We start from the raw sequence: 22,411 nt of genomic DNA, 5'->3' as shown, positions 1-22,411 counted from the left end.
TCCTAGAAACAACTGAACCATTGAAGGCATATAAAACACTGGAATGGCTGGGCACCTGTGCTTTAAAGTCTGGAGTATACTGTACTACTGAAGGATACCACAAGATATAACAGATCTTTATCTTATAATTAAATCAATTTATATGTCATAATCATATTTTTTAAGATATATTATACCACGACAAGTTGACAGTAACTTTGCAAAAGAGTTGTATGTGTATCAGAGCTAGTTTGAAAGCACAGAAGAATCGGCCGAGTTTAAATCCAGAGTTTTCCAGTGAGATCTTTAAGTTCATCTCCGTGTGATGAAAACTGACCTGAGCTCTGGATTTAACCAACACAGATTCAAGTTTGTGCCATTTCAGCCCTAAACAGAGTGCATTGGATCATTGTGCGACAGTGTGCCATGCCCTGTCCTGTTCCCAGCCCCGCTGTCACCCCTCCCACCCTTCCACACGCCACCCCCAGTACTCCACCTCCTTCCTAGCAGGGGTGCACATTACAAGCCCTGATCTCCTTCCTGTCCTTGCAGCTGGACAGCTGCGCAGTCTTAAACTTCTGCTTCACTGTCATGAGCCGTTCCTGAATGCCTCCACCGCACAGCTTGGTGCACTCTGTCCAACTCGACCACGGCCTCATTTTACACCCTGAAGATAGAGTAAAGAAAGGAACTATCAGATTAATGATGGACTCTTAGAATAATTTTAGATGATGTCGAGGGTGGATACCGACCTGGATGCTCGGATGTGGCCTCAGTTCTGCTCTGTTTGCTCCTCCTCTTGTCGCGCTGCTCCTTGCGTCGTTTCTTCTCGTCGCTGTTGGCCTGTCCTCGGTTGCACTTCCTGATCTTGCACTTCTTCCTCTGGATGGTTTCAGGACAGGGGTCTCCTCCAAACTGAGGCTCCAGCTTCACCATGCGCGTCCGGATCGTATGACCCTTCCCACAGGACTTGTTGCACTCTGACCACTCGGTCCACTCAGACATGACACAGATTATGGCTGAGGAGAAAGAATCGATGAAAAGAAGAAGGCGAAGAGGAATTAAACTGATGTGAGAGTGAAATCTGATTAAAAGGATGACAGACACTGAAGATAAAGTGAGGTTAAACAAATGATACAGATGACTCAGCTTTGATGAAGCACGACATGCTACATTTTGATTCAATGATCTGTCTATTGTGAGTCATGAATTATATATGAACCAATGTCTCGGGGATATATTGCGTTGTATTTTAAATTATACAGTGGCACCATGGGGAATGTTTTTCTGGTTTGCGAGCGTGTGTGATTTGTTTTCACATAACCACATGAGGCATCTACATCACCACCAGCTCTGATGAGAATAAAATAGATTCAGTGTGCTGTGTATTAAAAACTTAATGTCCTAAAAATATGGGCTGACACATAAATTACAATTTTCTCCTCCATTTCTCCTGGCAGGTCTTTGGTTTTGGCTGGTTTGAAACAGTTTGGAGGCTTCTTGGAGACGGCAAATATCCTTTAACTCATGATACCGAGATAACGATGACATCTCATTTCTGTTTAATGAGTGTATTGCTTTTATTATACCCCTGGCTCATTAATATTTTTGGATAACCACATAACTTGTGAAGAATTATGTATAACATAACCCTATAGATGATTTCATAAAAATGTGAAAAAGACAATAGTTAGATATGAATTTGAAACATAGAACATAAGATGCCTTGAAATTGATTTTAAGGAAGTGTCATCAGATTTGACTTTACAGTATCAGGAAAAACTTTGTTATAGAGACAGTAGGGACGAGAGCAGCTCAGTCTGTAGGGTCTTGGCTGTAAGAGATTGCCAATTCAAGGCTGGGTATGACCCAAACATGGAAATTGGAACTGGTAGCTGGAGAGGTGCCAGAGGTTCATTTCCTGGGCACTGCTGAAGTGCTCTTGAGCAAGGTACCAAATCCTCCACTGCTTGGGGCACTCGTCCATGTGCAGCCCCCTCACTCAGACATTAATTCATGTCTATAGGGTCCTGTTTGTGCCTGTGTGTTTTTCAGGCCTATGTGTGTGCAACATGTTTCTAACAGAGTGAAACTGAATTTGTCCTCGGGGATTAATAAAAATAAATAAAGTACACAGAGACAGAATTTGTTGTAAATCAGTGGTTCTCAACTGCTCTAGCCTCAGCACCCACCACCACCTCCTTAAGGTCAAATCGCGACCCAAATTTTTCAACCACTCAAATGTATTTAATGAAAAATGATGCAGTTTAGACCTGAGACAGAACAAAACATCACAGTATGTCAACATCACAAAGCACAACAGTATAATAGTCAACCGAGATGACCAGGAGGAGGCAGTGCTTAAAAGGAAAATATCCCCTCTTCAATTTGTTCACAATTTAGGATTACCCAATCAGTGAATACATATAGTGCGAATAAACTTCACTCATACTGCAAACAGATTATAGGAAACCTGTGTCCTTCAAAATAAAAGCGCAGCACAGACCTTTTGCCACAACTTTCCCGATCCACCAGTTGTGAACCACTGTTTTAAATGACCTTAAAAGCATTTGTATTCAACTCACTGAGATGTCCAATAGCTTGAAATAACATTAAACAGTTTTGCTTGTTTTAATGTTTTTTACGATCCTTTTCTGAAACTTTTCATGTCTGTCGAGTCTTTAATGCCTCTGACAGTAGTGTAGACAGCAAGTGAACTTATAATTCTTTCATGTTTTATATCCATAAGCAAAACAGCACATTACTCTGGAGGGCTACACAGCAGAGATAGTTCATTTCCTGTTTCTCCCCAGTGTAAAGCTGTAAAGTATCTACCATCACTACTGCATGTATTTATATCAAGATGACTTTATTATTCACTTCTATAAATCACAAATGTGCACATGTGCAGTATGTAGGGGTGTAGTTAGAGATGTGTATTACTTACGGCACTCTGGCAGCATGCACTTCTCCACCTGCTCTAACTCTTCTGTACACTCCCCCAGCTCCACGGGGGACTTGAGGGTGCGCTGTCGTGTCCTCAGACCCTTCCCGCAAGTCACACTGCAGTCGCTCCAGTCCGACCACGGAGTCAGCATGCAGGGGATTGTGTCTGAACACAACAGGGTTTTTTTTTTAAAAAGACAACATTTGGAGTATTAGCAGGATACAGTTATTAAAATAAAAGGGTTGAATGGTGTTAAGGTAATTCAAAAGTGTTAGTTGTTTAGAATGACTTTTTTCATGTTTAAAACTGAAAAGGAAATGTTTAGAGAGTTGCTGCAGGAAAAGATAATGTAAGATTGTCTCATAAATGCTACTTCCATGTATCAGTTTGGCTACTGGTGCGTTGTGTTCTGATTCTTAATGAGACCATTTTCACCAGATTTGAAGTGTAGGAAGTGTCAGCATAGCTGTGTTCCTGAAAGCGACTCACGACATTCTGGCATCATGCACTTCTCCACTTCTAGCACCTCTGCCCCACAAATGGAGCCATCTGCAGGAGGCATCTTCACCATGCGCTCCCTCCTCTTCATGCCAAGCCCACAAGTTGCACTGCACACATCCCATTCGCCCCACTCTGTAACCAGGCAACTGCTGGGAGCTAAGGCCAAAAAAGAGAGACAATGTGCAGTTAACCTACTGTGCTGGATCCATAGAATGAAATGAAACACTTAGGTCATGTCTCAGCAGAGAAGTTTGTCATAAGGGGAAAAACTCACAGCACTCCTCATTGACCACACAGTTTTCTGTCTCCTCTGTGTTCAGGGTGCAGACTGAGCCATCGTCCGGGAACTGCTTCACATAACGCTCCCGGGAACGCGTGCCCATCCCGCAGGACAAACTACACGGAGACCAGGTGATCCACTCTGACATCATGCAGGTGGAAGCATCTAGAGAGTCAAAGAGGAAGAGGAAAATGTCAACGGCCTTCAAGAGCGGTTAGGGATTTTGGTAAAGGACTCTCGACAGAGGGTGACCTCTGTATAGTGTTGGTAGTGGGGTCTCTTGCATGGAGGAAATTTTACCATGAACAAAAATCTCCTTCTATCACACTTTCTTGGTCCAGCCGGCTGTGGCAGACAGCTGTTCATCAATGAGTCTGAGCTTATTCAAAGTGGCAGAGCAAAGGAATATAGTGGTGTATTGGCGCTCCAGATTGTTTTAAGCCCCCCTCCAGTGAAAATCAAGTGCTTAATCTTGTAAACATCTCCATGTGGTGTTCTTCATGTGCTACAAGACATATCAGGGACAACATCAGCAGTCACCTCCATGGCTGGGCCTGTCTGCTTTTAAACTGCAGTGTACCAAGGACAGGCTGAACAACACGTTTTCAGATTGGCAGGTTTGAGACGTCACAAACCTAAGGAGCCAATCCCGTTAATGGACGGGGTGACGCTATGCATATCATTATGTGTAACCTATGGCAACCACTTCGGCGATGCGTGAGCCAGCTGTAATTGTCATCATCATTTTTGCAAACTCACTACTGACTACTAATGTTAACGTTACTGCTGCTAATTACTACATTTCAAGCTAGCTAAGTTTCAACAAGCTGCCACTAAATGATGGCAGAGGCGTGTTTTGTTTTCGGCTGTAATTTTACAAAAGGAGAAATGTAGCACATAGTGGGCGGGGCCTATGCAGATTCAGGAATTTCGAATGAGGGAGAAGGAGGAGATGCCTCGGGAGGATTTTTACAAGGTAATTAAACATATTTTGCAGAAAAAACACATCAGACACAATTTATTATTTCATGCAGAGCATTTTATGTGTCTTAAAACATGACTGGAGCTGGTCTTTAAATGCTTTGTAAAGTATGTCACAAGTATTCCTACATAAAGATATGAAGAATAAAGTTTCTTGAAAGTTTATTTTGAGCTGTTTAACCACGATACACTAAAGCAAAAAATAAATGTTTACGCCCTTCAAGCACACAATGATATGAATGATAATTGCAGCTTGCTTTTCTTTGCTCCTGGTTTCTCATATATCAATGTGGACGAGTTGTATTTTACCTACACATACCTCGAAATTTCAGCAGGTAAATAAGAGGTTAGTTATTTAAGTGAATGTATAATTTCTAATCAACTAAAGGTTTGGCATACTCTTTAAGATGGTTCATTTTTATAAGCTGATACCTGCAATGAAAAAGGCCATTAAAGAAAGTTCTGCTCAATAAAGCAGTGATTACTGAATTTTTAAAAGGGTATTAAAGTAGGAAAGAAATGAAGATACAACTGTGTGTGCTGTTGAGTCTGATTTTACTGTTATTTGAACATCAGGAATATATCTGAAGCAGCATAGTGTCATTTCTAAACATTAGCGAAAAAAGTCTAAAACTTGTCCATTATTTTACAGTAAAACTTCTTCACTGCAGTGTATTATTACAAAGTCTCTGCAAAATGTCTTTTATTCCATCACAGTTTTTACAAAATGCTGCCTGCACTAAAGAAAAAATAGCACAAGTCCTGGTGCTGTCTTCCAGTTTAAAGATGGATCATAATACTTGTCAGTACATCAATTCACGGCCTTGCCCCCCTGAGTACAATTCTTCCATGCTTCAAAATAAGTTCATGATAGGTCGAATCTTTTCGACAAATCGGAGATCTAGAGTGACACGGCCTTTGGGAACCCATCTACATCCAAGGTCAGAAAATAAGGCTTTCTGGAAAACCACTAGAAAACTCAACCTGCAACAACAAGACTAGTCTTCTGCCTTTATTATGAATCACTTCTACTAGTTAAAAACTAAACTAACACCCCCCATTCAACATATAGGTGTACTGTATGTTATCTCTAAGTGTTATTTTCTTTTAAAGTAAATTACTGTGAATGCTTTTCTTGTATGAAAAGTTCCATATAACTTATGACAATAATATTAAACTCTAGATCATAACATACAGTTAAGTTCGTCTATGCAGCTCATCAGTGTCTTTTGCTCTAAATCTTTGTACTCTCTTGGATTCATCATCACAACACTAATGAAAGAACACAGATATATGCGCATCAAAAAAGTCCAGATTTGTCTTTCTTGCAAACATGGATTTGAAGTTATTTGTCGTCAAAGGAAGGAGACAGACAGAGAACAAAAAAAAGAAAAAGTCTTCGATGTAGAGGATCATCTTCTCTCATGTGTGTCTGTCATCTTAGATTAGTGAACGCATGTAACTCTAATGGATGTCTCTGACAGCTCTGCTCCACTCGCGTGTTGGTAAGAAGTGTGTTCGTCAGAGGCTCCATTAGCAGGAATGCTGTTTCTCGCTAAGGCTGACATCAGAGTCAACATATGCAGAAATTATGCAAGAGTTCTTGCAGAGTAATGTAATAAATAGCAGTTTGTCACTGTTCTGGATTAATACTCTAATATACAAGTGTCAAAATGAGATATTTTAGGGATAAGAACTGTAAAATATGACTAGGCCACTGTTGTTTGACAGATATGCTGTTATAAAGCACACATGGTATCATTAAAAATCAGTTAAATGAACATTAGTTGAAGTTAGATAGCTCTAAGCAGAAAGCAAACATCATACATCTATTCAGCTGGCATTGACTTTACAATAATCCTCAGACTACCACTGCTGTTAGGACAGATTGTGATGGGCATGAAACAATAGTCATGTTGTCTCCTATCTGTCTCTACCCTCTACCTCTCTGTCACACAAAAGCCAAATATGGTTCCAAACCAAATTTAAATGTAATGTGACAAAAGTAAATGTAGAGGACATGTAAGAGTGCTGGAACAAGAAATGACTAGTTTGATTTTCATAATATCTGTCAATGGGACATGTTGTCCCAAAGCAACTGATTATTAGGACAGTGATTTTGTTGTTACTAGTTCTGTACTTCAGCTCACTGCTTTCATAATGAAACCGTGATTGTGAGGGTGTAATGCCAACTTTCAGCTTTAATATCAGGATGTTTACATCCCCATCAGAATAAGCATGTATGAATCATAGTCTTCTTTAAACATAATCACTTCAAGATGCTATTTTTGTGCCATTGAGAAGTGAAGGCAGGCAGCCAGGCTACATTTAAGAAGGACATCAGCGTGAATGTGTTACAGGCGCCCACAGGAAGAAGTAGGAGGATGCTTGTTATAAGAATAAATGAAATGTAGATCACACAATACTATTCGACAATATACTATTTTTGGCTGATAGAGCTTACGCACTAAGCAACTTCAATTGGCTCTACTTCGAGTTTCCTCCAGAAGTGTTAGCTCCATGCCCTATCTCTGAGGCTGAAATTCTAAGGTCCCCAAACTGGAAACTTGCAAACAAAATCACTGAAAAGTGACAACCTTGGCGGAGGCAAACACCCACTGGAAATGTGTTTGACTTTGTACCAAAGTCATAGCATAGCAATGGCTCATAGCAATGGCCTCGGCACCCCAAATTCCTGCAGTACCCCCCACAGGTCCCCCCGGGACAGGATCGTAGGCCTTCTCTAAGTCCACAAAAAACATGTAGAATGGATGAGCAAACTCCCATGACCCATACAACAACCATGCAAGTGTAGAGAGTTCAACTCTTCCATTGCCATGGCGGAATCTGCGTTGTTCCTCCTGTATCAGAGGTTTGATGATTGGCCAGAGCCTCATTTCCAGCACCCTGGAATTAAGTAGTGTGATACCCTGATAATTGGAGCCCACCCTCCAATCCCCCTTATTTAAAATGGGAACCACCACACTGCCATTGCAGAGGCACTGTTCCAGTCCCCATGTAACATTAAAGAGGAGTGTCAGTCAAGACACACAACAATGTCCAAAGCATTTAGCATCTTGGGTGAATCTTATCTATACCCGGCGCCCTGCCACTGAGGATTACCTCAGTGACCCCTGCCAAGGATATGGATAAGGCTTCCCCTCGATGTTGGAAATCTGGATCCTCATCAGAGTACATTTTGCTAAAGTAAGAATTTCCTTGAGGCTTATCAAAAGTCCTTCTCCATAGCCTCTCCAAACGTCTACCACACCCAAGTTTTGCCTAAGCAACCACAGAAGCCACAACCTTCTTAGCCACCTGGTAACTGTCTGCTGTTTTTGGAGACCCGTGGGCTAACAAATCCTGAAGGACCTCCTTCTTCAGCCTAAAACCAGTGTCCACCAACGGGGAACATACGGCATTCTGGCCACAACTCAGAGTAGCTGCTTCCACAATTCCATGTCCCCAACCTCCCTTGCAGGGATGCAAATGAAATTCTTCCGGGGCTGGGAGTTGAAAACTTCACAAACAAGGGCTTCCTCCATACATTTCCCAGTTCATATGTTTAGGTTTTCCAGGTCTGTCCAGCAGCTTTCTCTACCATCTGTTCCAACTCAACACCAGGTGGTGTTTAGTAGACAGCTCCTCTCCTCTCATTACCCAAGTGTCCAAGAGATACAACAACAAAGTTGATCATCAATCTCTGGCCTAAGGTGTTCTGGTACCAAGTACACTTGTGAATCACCCTATGCTCTGGACGTGGTGTTTGTTAGGGTCCAATAACAGTTCAACAACAAAAGAGAGCTAGGGCTTCCTCAAGATTTCTCCATCATTGTCCACATGGGCTTTAAAGTCCCCCAGCAGAACTATAGAGTTCCCAGGTGGACCCTTTCCAGGACTATGACCAGGAACAAAGGACGTGTATTCTGAGCTGGTATTTCGTGCATAAGCACAAACCACAGTCAGAGCCATCCTCTCCGCAACTTGCAGTTGCATGGAGTCGACCCTCTTGTTCCCCAGAGAGAACTCCAATACAGTGGTGCTTAGCCAGGGGGCTTGTACGTATCTACACACCTGCCTTGCGCCTCTCACCCTGGGCAACTTCCACCTCCTGCGCCAACTCTGGTTCTTTTCCTGCCAGAGAGCTGACGTTTAACATTCAGAGAGCCAGTCTGCGATGCATGGGATCAGTATGCCAATAACCCTGCCTCACCTTCCACCTGTCTTGCATTGCACCCTACCCCCAAGCCTGTCTGTGTTTGGTGAGCCCGCTTGTATGTAATGTATCCCATATTGTCTTCATAACTCTGTATATTTAATTCAAATAGTGAAACAAGGCACAAATAATTTACCTTAAAAAGGAAAATTATGCCCCCCATTAAACTGACAATAAAGGGATTAACCTTAATGGGCAACAAACATTAGTTTCCTCATTGCATCACACATCATCCATTCTGTACTTATCATGGACATGTTGGTCAAAGAAAAATTCCATTTGATGATTTCTTTTGACTTTGATGGTGGTGCTTGGCAAAGATTATGTGGTCATCAATGTCTTTATGTTTAGAATAATAGAAATGTTGAACACAGAGTGACAGACTAATCTACAAAGACGCCCAACCTGTTGCCTCTTGGGCAAACATGGTGGAAACGAGATAAAGAGACATAAAACTTAAAGAGGAAATTAATAAAAATAAACCTTGAACAAGTAGGACACATAACTTGAGTGAATTGCTCTTTATTGTCTTACAAAATATATTTTTAATGGCCTCATGGCATTTCACTTGAATTGCTATGAAATTTAAAAGGCTGCTGTATGAACAAAGTGCTCTTTTTGCCTCTTCTTCTGCACTCACTTAATTGCTGCTGCAGAATGTTCCCTTGGGTATTATCAATGGCCTTCAACAAAAAACTCTGCTTTTTAAACATGCCCTCACTTTTTAGAGAGTGTCAGAAGATTAAATGAAGCAATTATCCTGAAATGTCAACAAAAATATCCATAAAGATGCTTAATGGAAGCTGAACCTACTGTATACTCCAAGAAAATTTGGGTATTTCACGTCATCATCCACAGGGACATTTCCATTTCCTCGTAAACACATTAACCTTCAGTCCCCATGTAGATACTCACCCTCATCGCTGCATCCAGGCCCCATGCAGGGCTCAAAATCCTGTGTGTGTGGGCAGGGCACGCTGAGGTCCAACTGGGCCTTCAGCATCCTCTGCCTCATCCGTTTGCCCTTTTCACAAGTGGCCGAGCTGCAGGCGGACCATGGAGACCAGTTGGAGTAGATACATGTCTCAGGAGTATCATCTGCAGGATGGAAAAGGGCGTACAGATACTTTAAAAGCTCACCACTGTAAAGTACGCTTTCAATCTTTTGTAAGAGAGAGAGAGAGAGTGGGGGAGAAATGGGAGCAGGGTCCAGACCTTCCTCTTTCTCCTCCTGGGCAATATCTGCTACAATGTCATCCACGTTGTCTGGCACAATGTTGCACTGTTCGCCCTGTGGACACACACATGCACGGTAATGTTGTGACACACACCAGCACTCAGTAGGTGCTTTGGTTTCTGTTTGCTCTCTCTAAATCCTGTTTGCTCTCAAAATATACAGAGTGGATTCAAACTATATAGAAATGAAAGTCCATGTATGCAGTTTGTGTATGTGTGTGAGTGTGTGTGTGTGTGTGTGTGTGTGTGTGTGTGTGTAGTACGTGTAAGTAAAAGATGAGAAATCCCCGTAGCTGCCTCTAGATGCCACTGAAACACTGCTAACCTTTTTTATGGCTTTCTGGTTTGCAGCCAGAGTTTCCAGGCAATGTCTTTCACCACCCATCAAATTATATTAAGGAGAAGTTTATATTTCATAGAGAGTGAATTTTATCACTCGCCATAAATGTTTTAATTGACTTTTTTATGCTTTGTGTCATTTTATTGACCGACGCTCTTTTAGGAGTTGCATCACAGAACATTTGAGTTATTCTGTCATTTATTATCTTGATATTCTTTTTGGTTGCACATTACTCACTTATATTTAAACTGATATTTGATAACATATATTTTTTAGTAAGCTTATATTTCATTTTGGAAAGCAGCAGAAAGACACCCTATTGATTTTTTTCACCTTGTGAATAACCGCACAGCCTCTCACGCACAGCAAATACTGAAAAATGCATCCAACACTGATCAATTGCTGTATTGATGGACAGGATTAAACTCCGCATCGTACCTGCTGAGCAGTGATAAAGAAGAAGGACAGGGCTCTCCGCCCTCTCTGTCATTGCTTTTGTAACTTTTAAAGGTATCGTAACTTCTCAATGCTGGAAGATATTTAAGGATGTCAGTTCTGTTAAAGCTTGTCAAACATTGCTGATTTATTCTTGTAGCATAAAATCAAAAGTGCTGGGAGTTCTATGTGGTGTATTATTACTGTTATGGAATGCAAACACTGTGTGACTGTCTGGATGTTTACCTTTATCCCTGACAATATGCTACCTTCATGCAATTGCCTGCATTATGAATATTATGGAACAAAAGCTGCAGAGTATCTACATTTGCAACAAGAGCTGCATGGCATGAAAACAGACAGACCTTTCTGGCAATACGTTCCACCATTACTCTCGCCACAGGAGTGATGGCGCCCCCTTCAGGGTCATAGAAAGGACTCTGTGGATGATCCAGACTGGTCAGGGGACGGATCTTGTCCGGGGGCGAACTGGGCTTGTTGGGAGACTAAAAGAAGCACACAGAAGATAAAAAGAAGAGACGGGAGGAAAAAAACAGCTTTAACTCTTCGGGATTTTAAAAATAACGACACTTAAGATTAGAACCACATCTGTGTAAGTACAATGAGCACAAAGTCACCAAAAGTCACACAAAGGACAAGTCACAAAGTCAGAGAGCAGCTGTGGAGGAGTGCAGTAGTTTATATTGAGGATGCTCTTATTAGTCAACAGCAGAGGTCTGCCAGCATGGGGTTGATAGAAGCATCACCGCCAGAGGCTGTCTGGAGGCAGGCGACCGGCTCATCCTTCACCCCCCACTGAGGCCACCCCAACAAAAAACAAACCAACTGGAAAGAGTAGCACTGTTTTTGTTTTTGTGTTTGTGTGTGTGTGTGTGAGAGAGAGAGAGAGAGAGAGAGGGAGGGGGGGGGCAAAGAGAGAAGGATAATAAGTGGCCACTAATTAAAAGATAAAGTAAAAGTAATGGCACTGAGGATGGAAGTCATTGCTTTGTTACAGGCCTGTGTCATTAACGATTTGTAACAGAGCGCCAAAGTCCCGCGGCACTACCAGAATAGCCTCTGTTCCACTATCCTCAGCTGACCGATGTATTTTTGGACCGAGGGTTCCTTTAATCTGTTTTTCTGAAAAGCTTAAACATGAAACTGGTGGGTTCTGTTCGGACTCGGAGCTCAGTGCAGTTTGAGTTTGTTGACATGTGATTCTAGTAAGCTGTGGGAGTGTATTCATTCATTCAAACTGAGCATTAAAGTGGATTCCTGGGATCCAGATGACTGGATGTTACAGACAAATATAACTGGATAACATGATCCTGAAGGAAACTTTAAACATTCTCAGAAAGGCTCTGAACTTACAAGGAGCATCTTTTTGTTTGATATCTACGAGGATTAATGGATATTTATATTCAACAAATATCAGCGATAATTATAACAAGATTGAAGAATAGGTCACGCTGAAGCTAACAAATTGTATTTTCAGATTTGACAGTAAGATATCAGAGAGGTAAGATTTTTTAAGGCTTCTTGTGGCAGTCTGGTGCTAAGGGGTTAAAAGCACTTCAGTTGCCCAATCCGAATCTCCACCCTAAAGCCTCAGCCCTGAACCCTCGCGGACTTTAATGACGTCAGGCGTGCAGTGCGTGAGGGTTTGAGAACTGCATAAAAATTAGGAAGGGGACACACGAACATGACATCACATGGTGCCTGGAAACAAGAAGCGCCATTAAATAATTAGAAAAAAGCCGACCTCCAGTATGTATTTGTGTGTCTTGCACAAAACACAACCATCTCTACAAACCTGCTATAAATAACCACATATACCACCAATAAACGTATTTGTGATTCCTGTCACCGTCCTGTCATCACCACGCTCGCTTTGTTTACATGTAGTTTTTTTTGTTCAAACTGTATTGAATACTACTTCAATACATGATCATTTGTTTACATTAAGTGGGGAGCTGGGCAATCGCATTTGTATACGTCACCAAGTTGGCTATGAACTCTGGGTAAGAACCAAAGGAAAGTCTGCAGACATGTAGCCTCATGGAAAGTCTGCAATTTGGTGTTGAAAGGTCCGCATCAGAGCCCTCTGTGATGTGACAGTGGGACAGCACTTAGCACTCACACACTTATCGGGAACATGCCTCAAAGTCTGTGACTGTGGAGATTGAGATTTGGCCATTAAGTGTTATGAGCTGTCTGTCGTGGGCACTGCTGCAGCTCCAACTGCTGTCTATGTTCACAAGCTGGCTAAATCAAACAGTCACTCACTTCCTGTTGGTTTCCTGTCCCTTTGACCTCATGCAGCAGCTGTGCACTGTGTCCCTTCCTACTTGAAGAGGCAGTTTGAAAACACACGCTGTGTACGATTCAGGTGTCACTTTGAAAGATGTTTTCCTTTGCTGTCTGAGTAGTCCAAAAATGATTGTTTTAGACTTTATAGTAGAAGGCAAGCTGAAGCTGTTTGCTATGAAAGAAAAAACATAATAGCAGCGTGAGAAGACTTCAGTCTGGGCGATGTGTTTAAAGTAGTCAGAGTTAAACAGAACGTTAACTGAAGGTTCCTGGATGTCCCCTGGTTGCCCCTGTTTAGTCTGTGTGAGTCACAAAGTGCCGGGAAACAAAGACAGGCGTGGTGGACAAAGGAGTGTGTGTGTGTGTATGTGTGTGTGTGTGTAAGACATAAAGAGAGAAGGATAAAGAGTGAAATTACTCTTTAGGCGAGCCAAAAAAAGCAACAAATCACCGTTCATTGGGTTGATGTGAGGTAGGCTATGAGTGATCAGCCAAGGGTTTCTCATCACAGACGTTGGTCAAATATGCACACACACTAATCTGTGCGTGCTGAGTGGAGACACTGAGCACGCAGCAGACAGCACCTCAGGGTGCTGGGCGGGAGGGGAAGACATTAAAGGCTGTTAGAGGGGAATTGGATGAGTGATGACACTGAATTGTTGCAGACTGGCAGAATGTGAGGAGGTGAGAGAGAGTGATTGGGAATGTGAGCAGACAGGCAGATGAAGAGGAAGAGGTTGGTGTAATGACAAGGTCAAAGTGAGAGTGCGAAGGGAAGACTCAGCTGGTGATGAGAGTGAGGATGGAGGTTATCCAGGGGGTAGAAGGAAGGGAAAGTAACAGTTTGGAGTAAGTCTGTAATTGGTGCTGGACTGTGGGGTTATAACCTGAGTTGAGTCACACGTTCAGACGGACTCTGCAGGTCTCCTAGCAAAATGATGACAGGATTCTTTTCGCTGCATGTTTCAAGTGAATAATGATCAATGGCAAAACAATAACTTTCAAGATGGATCAGTCAGTGTCATTCTCACACGTGATATGAAACAGAAGCAGGAGCAAATATATTTTTTAGTATTTAAAAAAAGGGGGGTATTATGCTAATTTCAAGCTTCATATTTCCCTCTGTGATACCTGTGGAGTAGCTTAGCATCATTTACAGTTAAAAAAAACTCACACTGGTGCTCTGTGCAGGCCCTCATACAGCCTCTGCCAGAAATGACTCAGTCAGCTCTGTCCCTTTAAGAAACCCCGCCCCTTCCAACCACACTTTCTTCTGATTGTCCAGCTCGCTGAAGCCTGCTGAGGCTGCACTTTTTGACATCACAAAGTGCAGAGTGTAGAAAAAACTGTGTGAAACCTGGCGTTCACAGCAGCCTGCAGACTGAGCTGAGTCGCCTGGGGATTACTCCAACATACTTTTACCTACAGACTTGAAACTTCACCCACATTTAGTCTGGACATCCAACATTGTAACATAATGTCTTAAAAAGTGAAACAGCATAATACCCCCTCTTGAATATCTCAGTGTTTAGGTGTTATCACTGACCTCGTATGTCACCCCACTGTCAGTGCCAGCATCCCAGGGGATCAGGTCCTGGACCACCCTCTGGACCCAACCACACTCCTTGGTGCACAAGTCCTCTGCAGACAGGCCCACGTTCCAGTCTGGACTGGGTCCCAACATGGTCAGGAAGGACATGAGGTGACGGGTCCGGTCCACTGAGAACTCAGCTGAGGGGGCGGCTCGTCTGAGGAAGAAAGTGCGAGAGAGAGAGAGTGAAGTCAGAGTGGATCAAAGCAGAGGAGCAGGAGGGAAAGAGTGAGATGTTAAATACATCCCCAAAGACCAGATGGATGTTGTGTGTGAAGGTGTGTCCTTCCAAAGAGCTGAGGCTTGGCTGCACCTGTTCCACCTTAGATGACTTGTCTTGCTTGCACCAAAACAAACCCACTGATGCATTTGGTTGCTCCTGTAATGTAAGACTTGATCTAAAGTGCCCAGTGATAAAGTACATTTAGCTTAGCTTAGCTCCGCCTACCCTCTCTGGCAGACCAACCACCGCTGGGTGATGGAAAACGCGTCAGTAACTGGCCGCCACTTGTGATTTTTTCCCCAAACGTCGCACCCAGTCCATAATTCTGCAAATACAAGGGCTTTCATCAGTGGGCCATAGGCTCAGTCACCATTGTGTTACCTCATTCGGCGACAGACAGTGACTTAACAGACTTTTATTTAAATGAAAATCTTAGAGATTATTACTTAAATACATTTACTAGTATCAGATAAAAGAATCCATGTATTTGTGTGTCAGAACTCAGGGTCACTTTTTATTTCTAAACTTTACACACTCTAATTGTCACTCGCATATAGCAAACCTTGTGCTCTCACAATGGAGCCTGGTTTGTATCAGGAGAGCAGAGCTGCAACACTAGAAGGCTGACGGTACGTTGCATTTGATAAGGTTTAGTTTGGACAATATATTCCCCATTGGGACATCTCCACACACCTACACAGCTTATCGTTTTAACAAAAGGCCTCAAGGGAGCTGCAGTCGTTAAAGCGCGTCTCAGATCTTTAGGAAGATCAACAGAAATGAGTTACATTGTGAAACAGACACTAAAGTTAAGGAAAAGCTCATGAAGAAGTGGGAAATATGACTCAGCTTTAGAGAAAGAGAAAGGAAAGGTACACTCAGTGCCTACAAATCAAAGTGACTGGCAAGTATTAATTTGACATATTCCAGACTCATATTCTCCAAACCATGTCTCTCTCCATACTGCATCTGCTCTGTTCAAGCAGAGACACACACACCTCTGGCCATCTGTCTGACAGATGACTGACAGCTAAACTAATTAGAAGAAGTTTCTCAGCCAATACCAGATTAATTAGGAGTGAGGAGATTCTTGTAGTAACATAGACAATTAGCCAGTGATTCCTTTTTATCCATCATGATGCCCAAATAAATCCATTAAACTTCAGCTAACTCAGTCCTGCCCTCCCGCTCTCTCCTAATGATTACCAGTGAGGGTGTGAAATAACCCTTACTCCAAGGAAAGACACAACTTGACTTGAGTCTCTTGGGTCTCTGCTCAGTGAAGCCTGGGAGGCTGAGGTTTATCTCAGACAGCTACCTAGGCTCATGAAAAGGTAATTGACAGAAGTGGAGGAGACAGAACAGGAAGAATGGGATTATCACCTAAAGTAGCCCCAGTGTAACGCTTTAGTTATTCTAACCTGTTTCTGTGTTGTAAAAGAGCTCATATATTCACTGAGACATCTGTTTATATGGTAGTATACTGTATGTCATAGTGTTGCAACATGAACATTTGGCACAATTAATTTCCAAACTCACTCATTTCAAAATTTGAATGTCACAAAAATTACTTGTTCAGCTGGCAAATCTGTGTTTCTGGTTCAGTTTAAGCAACACTCAATCTCAGAAAACCACTGGCTATACTCTAACGATGATATAGCCTCTGGGAGCAACGGCGCACATTTCGGTCATGTGTGGTTTAGCGTTTAGTGATAAGGATTTCCAGCCAAGACTTCCAAGATTTCCAGACTCCCTTTTCAGAAGTGAAAAGCAAAAGTTGAGCGAATAACAGCAGATGACGTTCTGCCTGCTCTCCACACGGACTGATTTTTCGGCATATGCTGCAGCCTGCTGATACGTGATTGGTCAATACTACTTGGACTACAAACGTACTACAAACAGAAACCAGAACACTTCCCGTCTTAAAATCCGACTGGCACGACTACAGACTCTACATTTTTATGTAGAATCTGTAAATAAAGATTAGGCAGCACTAGTTGGTTAACGTAACATTACCTTCATGCTTCAGACAAAGTGGTTAATTAGAAAAGTGTTGATAAAACTGTAAGTGTGAATAATAGTATCATTAATATAAAGCTTGTTAGATTATAAATCATTTTAGCACTTGTATGAAACAAGTTAACAGTTTATAAACTGTTTAAAAATGTAAATAAAAGCCTAATTAGTTTTTTTATCATAAATAATAAACAATATTGCACAAGAGATCTAAAGCGAGAACAGTGCCTTATTTAGGTAGATCTTTGATCTCTTTTGTAAAAAATATGTTTTGGGTCATTTTTTCTTTATTACATAGTTACAGCTAAAGACGGAAGGGCCCAGACTGGAATTGAACCTAAATGTCTGGGGTAAGGACCCCTTTCCCTCCGAAATTAGCATGCTGACGCAGGATTTTCAGACCTGGGAAGACCCGCTTATAGATGCCGATTGTCTCTGTTCCCATTGCCAATGGAGTATACTTCTGTCAGTCTCTTTTCTGCTGCGTCACCATCTGACGTCACAAATAGCTGGAGACAGGGTTAGTAAACAGTGAAGATGTTACAGTGGTAAGGTTTATATTGTATCTATTGCGTCTATTTATCAAAGTCGGCGCTGACAAATTTGGAATGATGTTTGATCGCTGCTCGGACAGAGACGGGTTGAATTTGTAGCTGAGATGAGGAGGAGTCGCAGAAGTTACCGATGGAGCACAGCATCGCGCTGGAAAGGGGGCGGAGATTAGCGTGTCGACACAGGTTTTGTGTTCCCATCAATGCCGATCGGAGCCGAGTCGATAATTACCCGGGTCTGAATGCCGATTATAGCCTTTCCCACTAAGCAAAAAAGCAGGGTGTTAGCGGGTGCTAGTGGGTTTTTTGATCCAGTGGGAAAACGGCTTCAGGGAGCTGTTTAGGGTTGCTCAAAAAATTACGTTACATATGTTTCTAGTACACAAAAGTATTTGGTTGTATAATAGAAACTGAAAGAGAGGCAAGCCTTGAAGTAAGCCCATAAGTTTATGCATGTATATCACACTTTACACACACTATATACACACATAAACTATTGCTATCAACTCTTAAAGGTAGTTCTGAGTGTGACAGGAATAAGGAAGGCAGCTCATTAACAGCTGTATTCCTGTTTTCAAAAGCTCCTCATTTCACTGCATTGACAACCAGCTTATTTCTTTTAGCTGCTCCTCAAATGAAGCCCACAGAACACCAAAGTAGTCCTCTGGTTATTAGGAAGAGTCCTGACAAGAGAGAGTGGAGAGACAACAATGAGTCAGTCTGCTGTCATGGAGGAACCGTAGCTGTCACTGACGCTCCCATTTTAATCTGGTAGAAAGTGGGGAAAGTGGCAAAGAGAGGTGGGAGTGATGGGAAACTCAGTGGGGGAACTAAAGGAGGAAGAAGCTGTAGTGTGAAGTGTGGTTTGGAAGTGAGTGGGAGGATACAGTGCGACACAGAGAGAGTCAGAGGTAGATTTTCATCAGATTTTTATAAGACTTGAGAACTATTATTCCACTGTGTGTGACAAACTACACTGTCTGATTGGTGTTATTGCAACAGAATGTGGAGCGTGAATGTTATTGAAATCACTTAATTAAAGATGGCAATTTTCTTTCATGCTAAAAAGTTCATTTGAATTGTGGATTCTTATTGTAGAAATGACTGTATAAATAATGGATGCAGCTGCCATGACGTCAACCATTGGTTTCTCAGCAGGCTATATCAAAGCCTCCAGTTCTGCATTCTGGCCGCTAACATGTTGTTTTACTGGAGCCAGAAGTGACCTTATTTGGATGAGAGGGGGATGCTGGAGACTTGATGCTCTTGTATTAAACAATACTCTTGTATTAAACACAGAATGAGATTGTATATGTAGTGATATCTGACCGGAGTTATTCATTTATTAGACTAAAGAAGCTAAGAGAGAGTAGTAGCAGACTTGCTACTTGCTCTCCCAAATCCCAAATCCCTTGTGAGAGAGGGGAGCGTCCCGTAACGGGTAACTTATAACAACCGGTTTTCCCATCGGCAGGAAAAAGCCAACAAGAATCCTGACTCTCATGCACTGGCCGCCACAAATAAATGAATACATTAGAAACACTAAAGAAGCTATACAGCCAGGTACCTGCTTAGATACCTTCTTAGTGCTAAAATAATGCTTGAATTTCACTCCCCAAAAAAACTGGGGCACAGACTTCTTGGATGGTCTGTTAGTGCATAAACCCTCGCTGTTAAAGGAGAACAGTCTAATATTGCACTAAGGTGTCTAACCCAGGAGTGGCCTGGCTGACGAACTTCACCGTTGTTTGCAATCAACATTCAGGGCTCTATCGTACACCCAGCACGAAGTGCGCAGTGCAAGTGTCAGTGCTATTTTCCACCCAGCACAGTCGTCATTTTCGCACCCAGCATTGTGTAAATAGCAAGTGATCTTGCGCCACCGTTAGCACCCATGGGCGTGTTGGTTTTGAAATTAAGTGGGCAGGCAAATAGGTGGCGCGTTGCTATCTTGAGGACGCAGAAAGTGACTGCGCCTGAGACCAACAACAACCTGGTCTAGGGCCCTATTTACACGGCAGAAGGCGCACAGTCTAAAGGGCATGGTGCTAAGTGGTGTCCGACCCACTTTGGATTATTCAAACATGTCGAAGCACGGATTGATGTTAAAGCCACTGAAGCAATCCCACTGTCCAGCAGAAAGGAACATGAAAAGAGACGTACACTTACACATGCTGTGTTACGCACAAGGCACAGCATTAATTATTTAAATGTCAAGACGGACAGGATCTTATGTTTATTAAGGTTTTGTGAGGTAAGTGACCTAAATAGGGCCCTAAAAGATGACTGGCAGCCAGGTCGGATTGCAGTTAAAACAGTGTATTCATTAATTCCATCAGAGCAACAATAAAGTCCATTAACGTGAGAAAACAAACAGAAACTTCCAACTTGTGATGTCAACAAACCTCGCGCTTTAGCGGTCCATTTGCCTTTCCAGGATCACACACCTGACTTACACAGTGAACTTCTTACCCTTTACACCTATGGTGCAGTGGCACAGCGATACACACAGAAGATAGCACAAGAGATTAAACTCAACTGGTTACATAGAAACCCCTAATTTGGCTCTTGCACTCGCAGTAAGCCTTGTTATTAGTAAGCAAGTTGCATGAAAAATTCCTCCAAAAGGCATCAAGGACTCAAACACGGCGAAGAAGGCAAAGTTAAGTGACTGATGAGCTAAGGTGACACCTAGCAGACATCCAGCAGCTGTCACTGAAGGAAAAAGTTAAATGTCAAGTTCTGAATAACATTTCCAACTCTACTTTCAGCGAATTCAGCACTGTTAGAACTTAAACTGTGCCTCGACTTCTTCTGAGTTTAGCTGAGGGAGAACTGAAGCACTTTAGCCCCCGGATCACACAGAGCTTTTTGTCCAAATGACTGCAGATTGAGCAGAGCTGAGGCAGGATGTCTGCTGCACCCTGGCTGTGAAGAAAGCACCAAATTGCCAAAATCATAATGGAAATGATTTCCAAAAGTTATTTGTGGTATTCAAGAACATATTACTTTGCACACTGGGACACTCACTTCTTAGGTAGAAGGCCATTTCTTATTTCTGAAAAAGAAGATCTTTTAAATCAATGACTCACATCGACTGACACATCTACTGTAAATGGTCTGACACATTGGTGTGAGTATTTCTTACAGTTTCGAATATATTGTGGGCAAGATACATGCAAAAGAAGATACATTTGTGTGCTTTCGCTTTGATTTTGTGTTTGTCTCCTTCTCAAACCCACCTTCTGTCAGGAGTTGACTCAACCAATTACTTTGTTTGACGTGCGTATCTGCACGGCATTTTAGTACACGTATGCTCCTCTGTGAGTCTCTACCATCTAACCTGTCACACTCTGAAGCTCTGAAGCTCTATGGGGCAATTATGTGCATTTTTGAGAAACATATTTCTTCACATCAACAATGTTATGTTCCTGTATAGTTGAGGATAGGCTAGAAATGAAAGGTAACAGGCAGACACCTTTGTGGTGCAGGCACCCTGTGTCATGTACTGGTTGCCTCACTTATTTTAGACTGCTTTGATGAGGACAGGAGGTCTCTGCTGTCTGCTGCTGCATCAGGGTCAGTGGAGGTCACACGACATCCATTCTCACTGGATGGACCTGGTATCACCACAAGTGCTCCTCTTAAAAGCAACTGTTTATAGTGCTGAAGAAAAATGGGACTTTAGCGTGACAAACAACGCAATTAAATTACACTGTATGTGAAATAAATGAATGATTTAATCATTGCCCTGTTTGCTGATAAAAAACACCATCTTCCCTTTGTCCGCTCTTATCTTCTTTTTGTAACTCTTCTTTGTTTTTGCTCTTGCTTCTTTGTTTTTCTTATTTTTATTAGCCGTATTTATTTTTATTTTTTTATCATTTTCCATTTTCCATTCCCTTTTATTATTTTTGAACTTTTCCGAAAGTCACCAACAGTGGAACCAGTTTTAGCAAAGCAAGCCTGTTTTTTTCTCCGTCTTTTGCACCTGAAGAAATCTTGCTTCGATACATAAAGAGTGTAATTGGACCAAACATGATTATCTTGAGTTATTCAGACGAGTTAAGTGAAGAACGTGAGCAGCACTCCTGTCTTTAAACAACTAACAGGCAGTTAAACTTCAGAGACTTCCTCCTGATCCACTGCCGTGGATGTCTTAATGCCTGCTTAGAATCACCGCTACTCATCTCCATCCCCAGCAAACAGCCTTTCACCGGGTGCTACCTCGCTACAGAGCCACTGTCGCCGTAGATTGGAGCCAAGCGGATGGCTGGACCATTTTCCTGTGTGAGACGACGATGCAACAAGTAGGCATAAAATATGTGATGCTGCTGTGGTCCAAAGTTGATGTAAGATAACAATAAAAATGTGTACAACCTGAAATTTATAGGGTTTAAATAACCATCCTTTTGTTAGCCTCTTCATATCCTTCATCACTATAACCAAAGCAATTTTGATGTAGTACTAGTGATCAATGTATTCAGAACTTACATCCCAGATATAAGATTGATTATTCTCAAAGTTATTGTTTAATTTCCTTCATATAAAAGATGGTATACTAATACTAAAGTAGTTATTAATGCTGCCTTTTTAAAATATATTTGTGGCATTTGGGTTCATTTACAGGGAGCAGAAAGCATGGATACAGGGCCAAGGGCTGGTGTCAAACTGGGGGCTGCGGCAGTGAGAACTCTCTGTAATAATTATAAGATTAACTTAGGTTTATACTGCACCTTTAAAGAAACCCAAGGTAGCTTTAAATGGGAGTACAAGAAAAAACAAATAAACACAAGTACAAA

General features: G+C 42.1%; 1 protein-coding gene across 1 annotated transcript in view; it reads right to left on the bottom strand.

Annotated features, from left to right (window-relative positions):
* Positions 1 to 418: 418 nt before the first annotated feature.
* spon1a (spondin 1a) overlaps positions 419 to 22,411 on the bottom strand; it is a 91,969-nt gene continuing 69,976 nt past the window's right edge. The window contains exons 8-16 of the mRNA XM_069657984.1: positions 14,775 to 14,976; positions 11,281 to 11,421; positions 10,120 to 10,195; positions 9,820 to 10,002; positions 3,702 to 3,872; positions 3,416 to 3,583; positions 2,927 to 3,091; positions 732 to 998; positions 419 to 646 (exon numbers count right to left, since the gene is read on the bottom strand). Of these exons, the coding sequence (XP_069514085.1) occupies positions 483 to 646; positions 732 to 998; positions 2,927 to 3,091; positions 3,416 to 3,583; positions 3,702 to 3,872; positions 9,820 to 10,002; positions 10,120 to 10,195; positions 11,281 to 11,421; positions 14,775 to 14,976 (1,537 nt within the window). The 3' untranslated portion in view covers positions 419 to 482. The remainder of the gene's footprint in view (positions 647 to 731; positions 999 to 2,926; positions 3,092 to 3,415; positions 3,584 to 3,701; positions 3,873 to 9,819; positions 10,003 to 10,119; positions 10,196 to 11,280; positions 11,422 to 14,774; positions 14,977 to 22,411) is intronic.

Source organism: Semicossyphus pulcher, unplaced genomic scaffold (assembly GCF_022749685.1).
Source record: "Semicossyphus pulcher isolate SPU_LCO1_2020_fin unplaced genomic scaffold, fSemPul1.0.p SCAF_1, whole genome shotgun sequence".
NCBI lineage: Eukaryota > Metazoa > Chordata > Actinopteri > Labriformes > Labridae > Semicossyphus > Semicossyphus pulcher.
The sequence above is the reverse complement of the archived record's forward strand: the minus strand, read 5'-3'. Positions and strand labels throughout refer to the sequence as shown.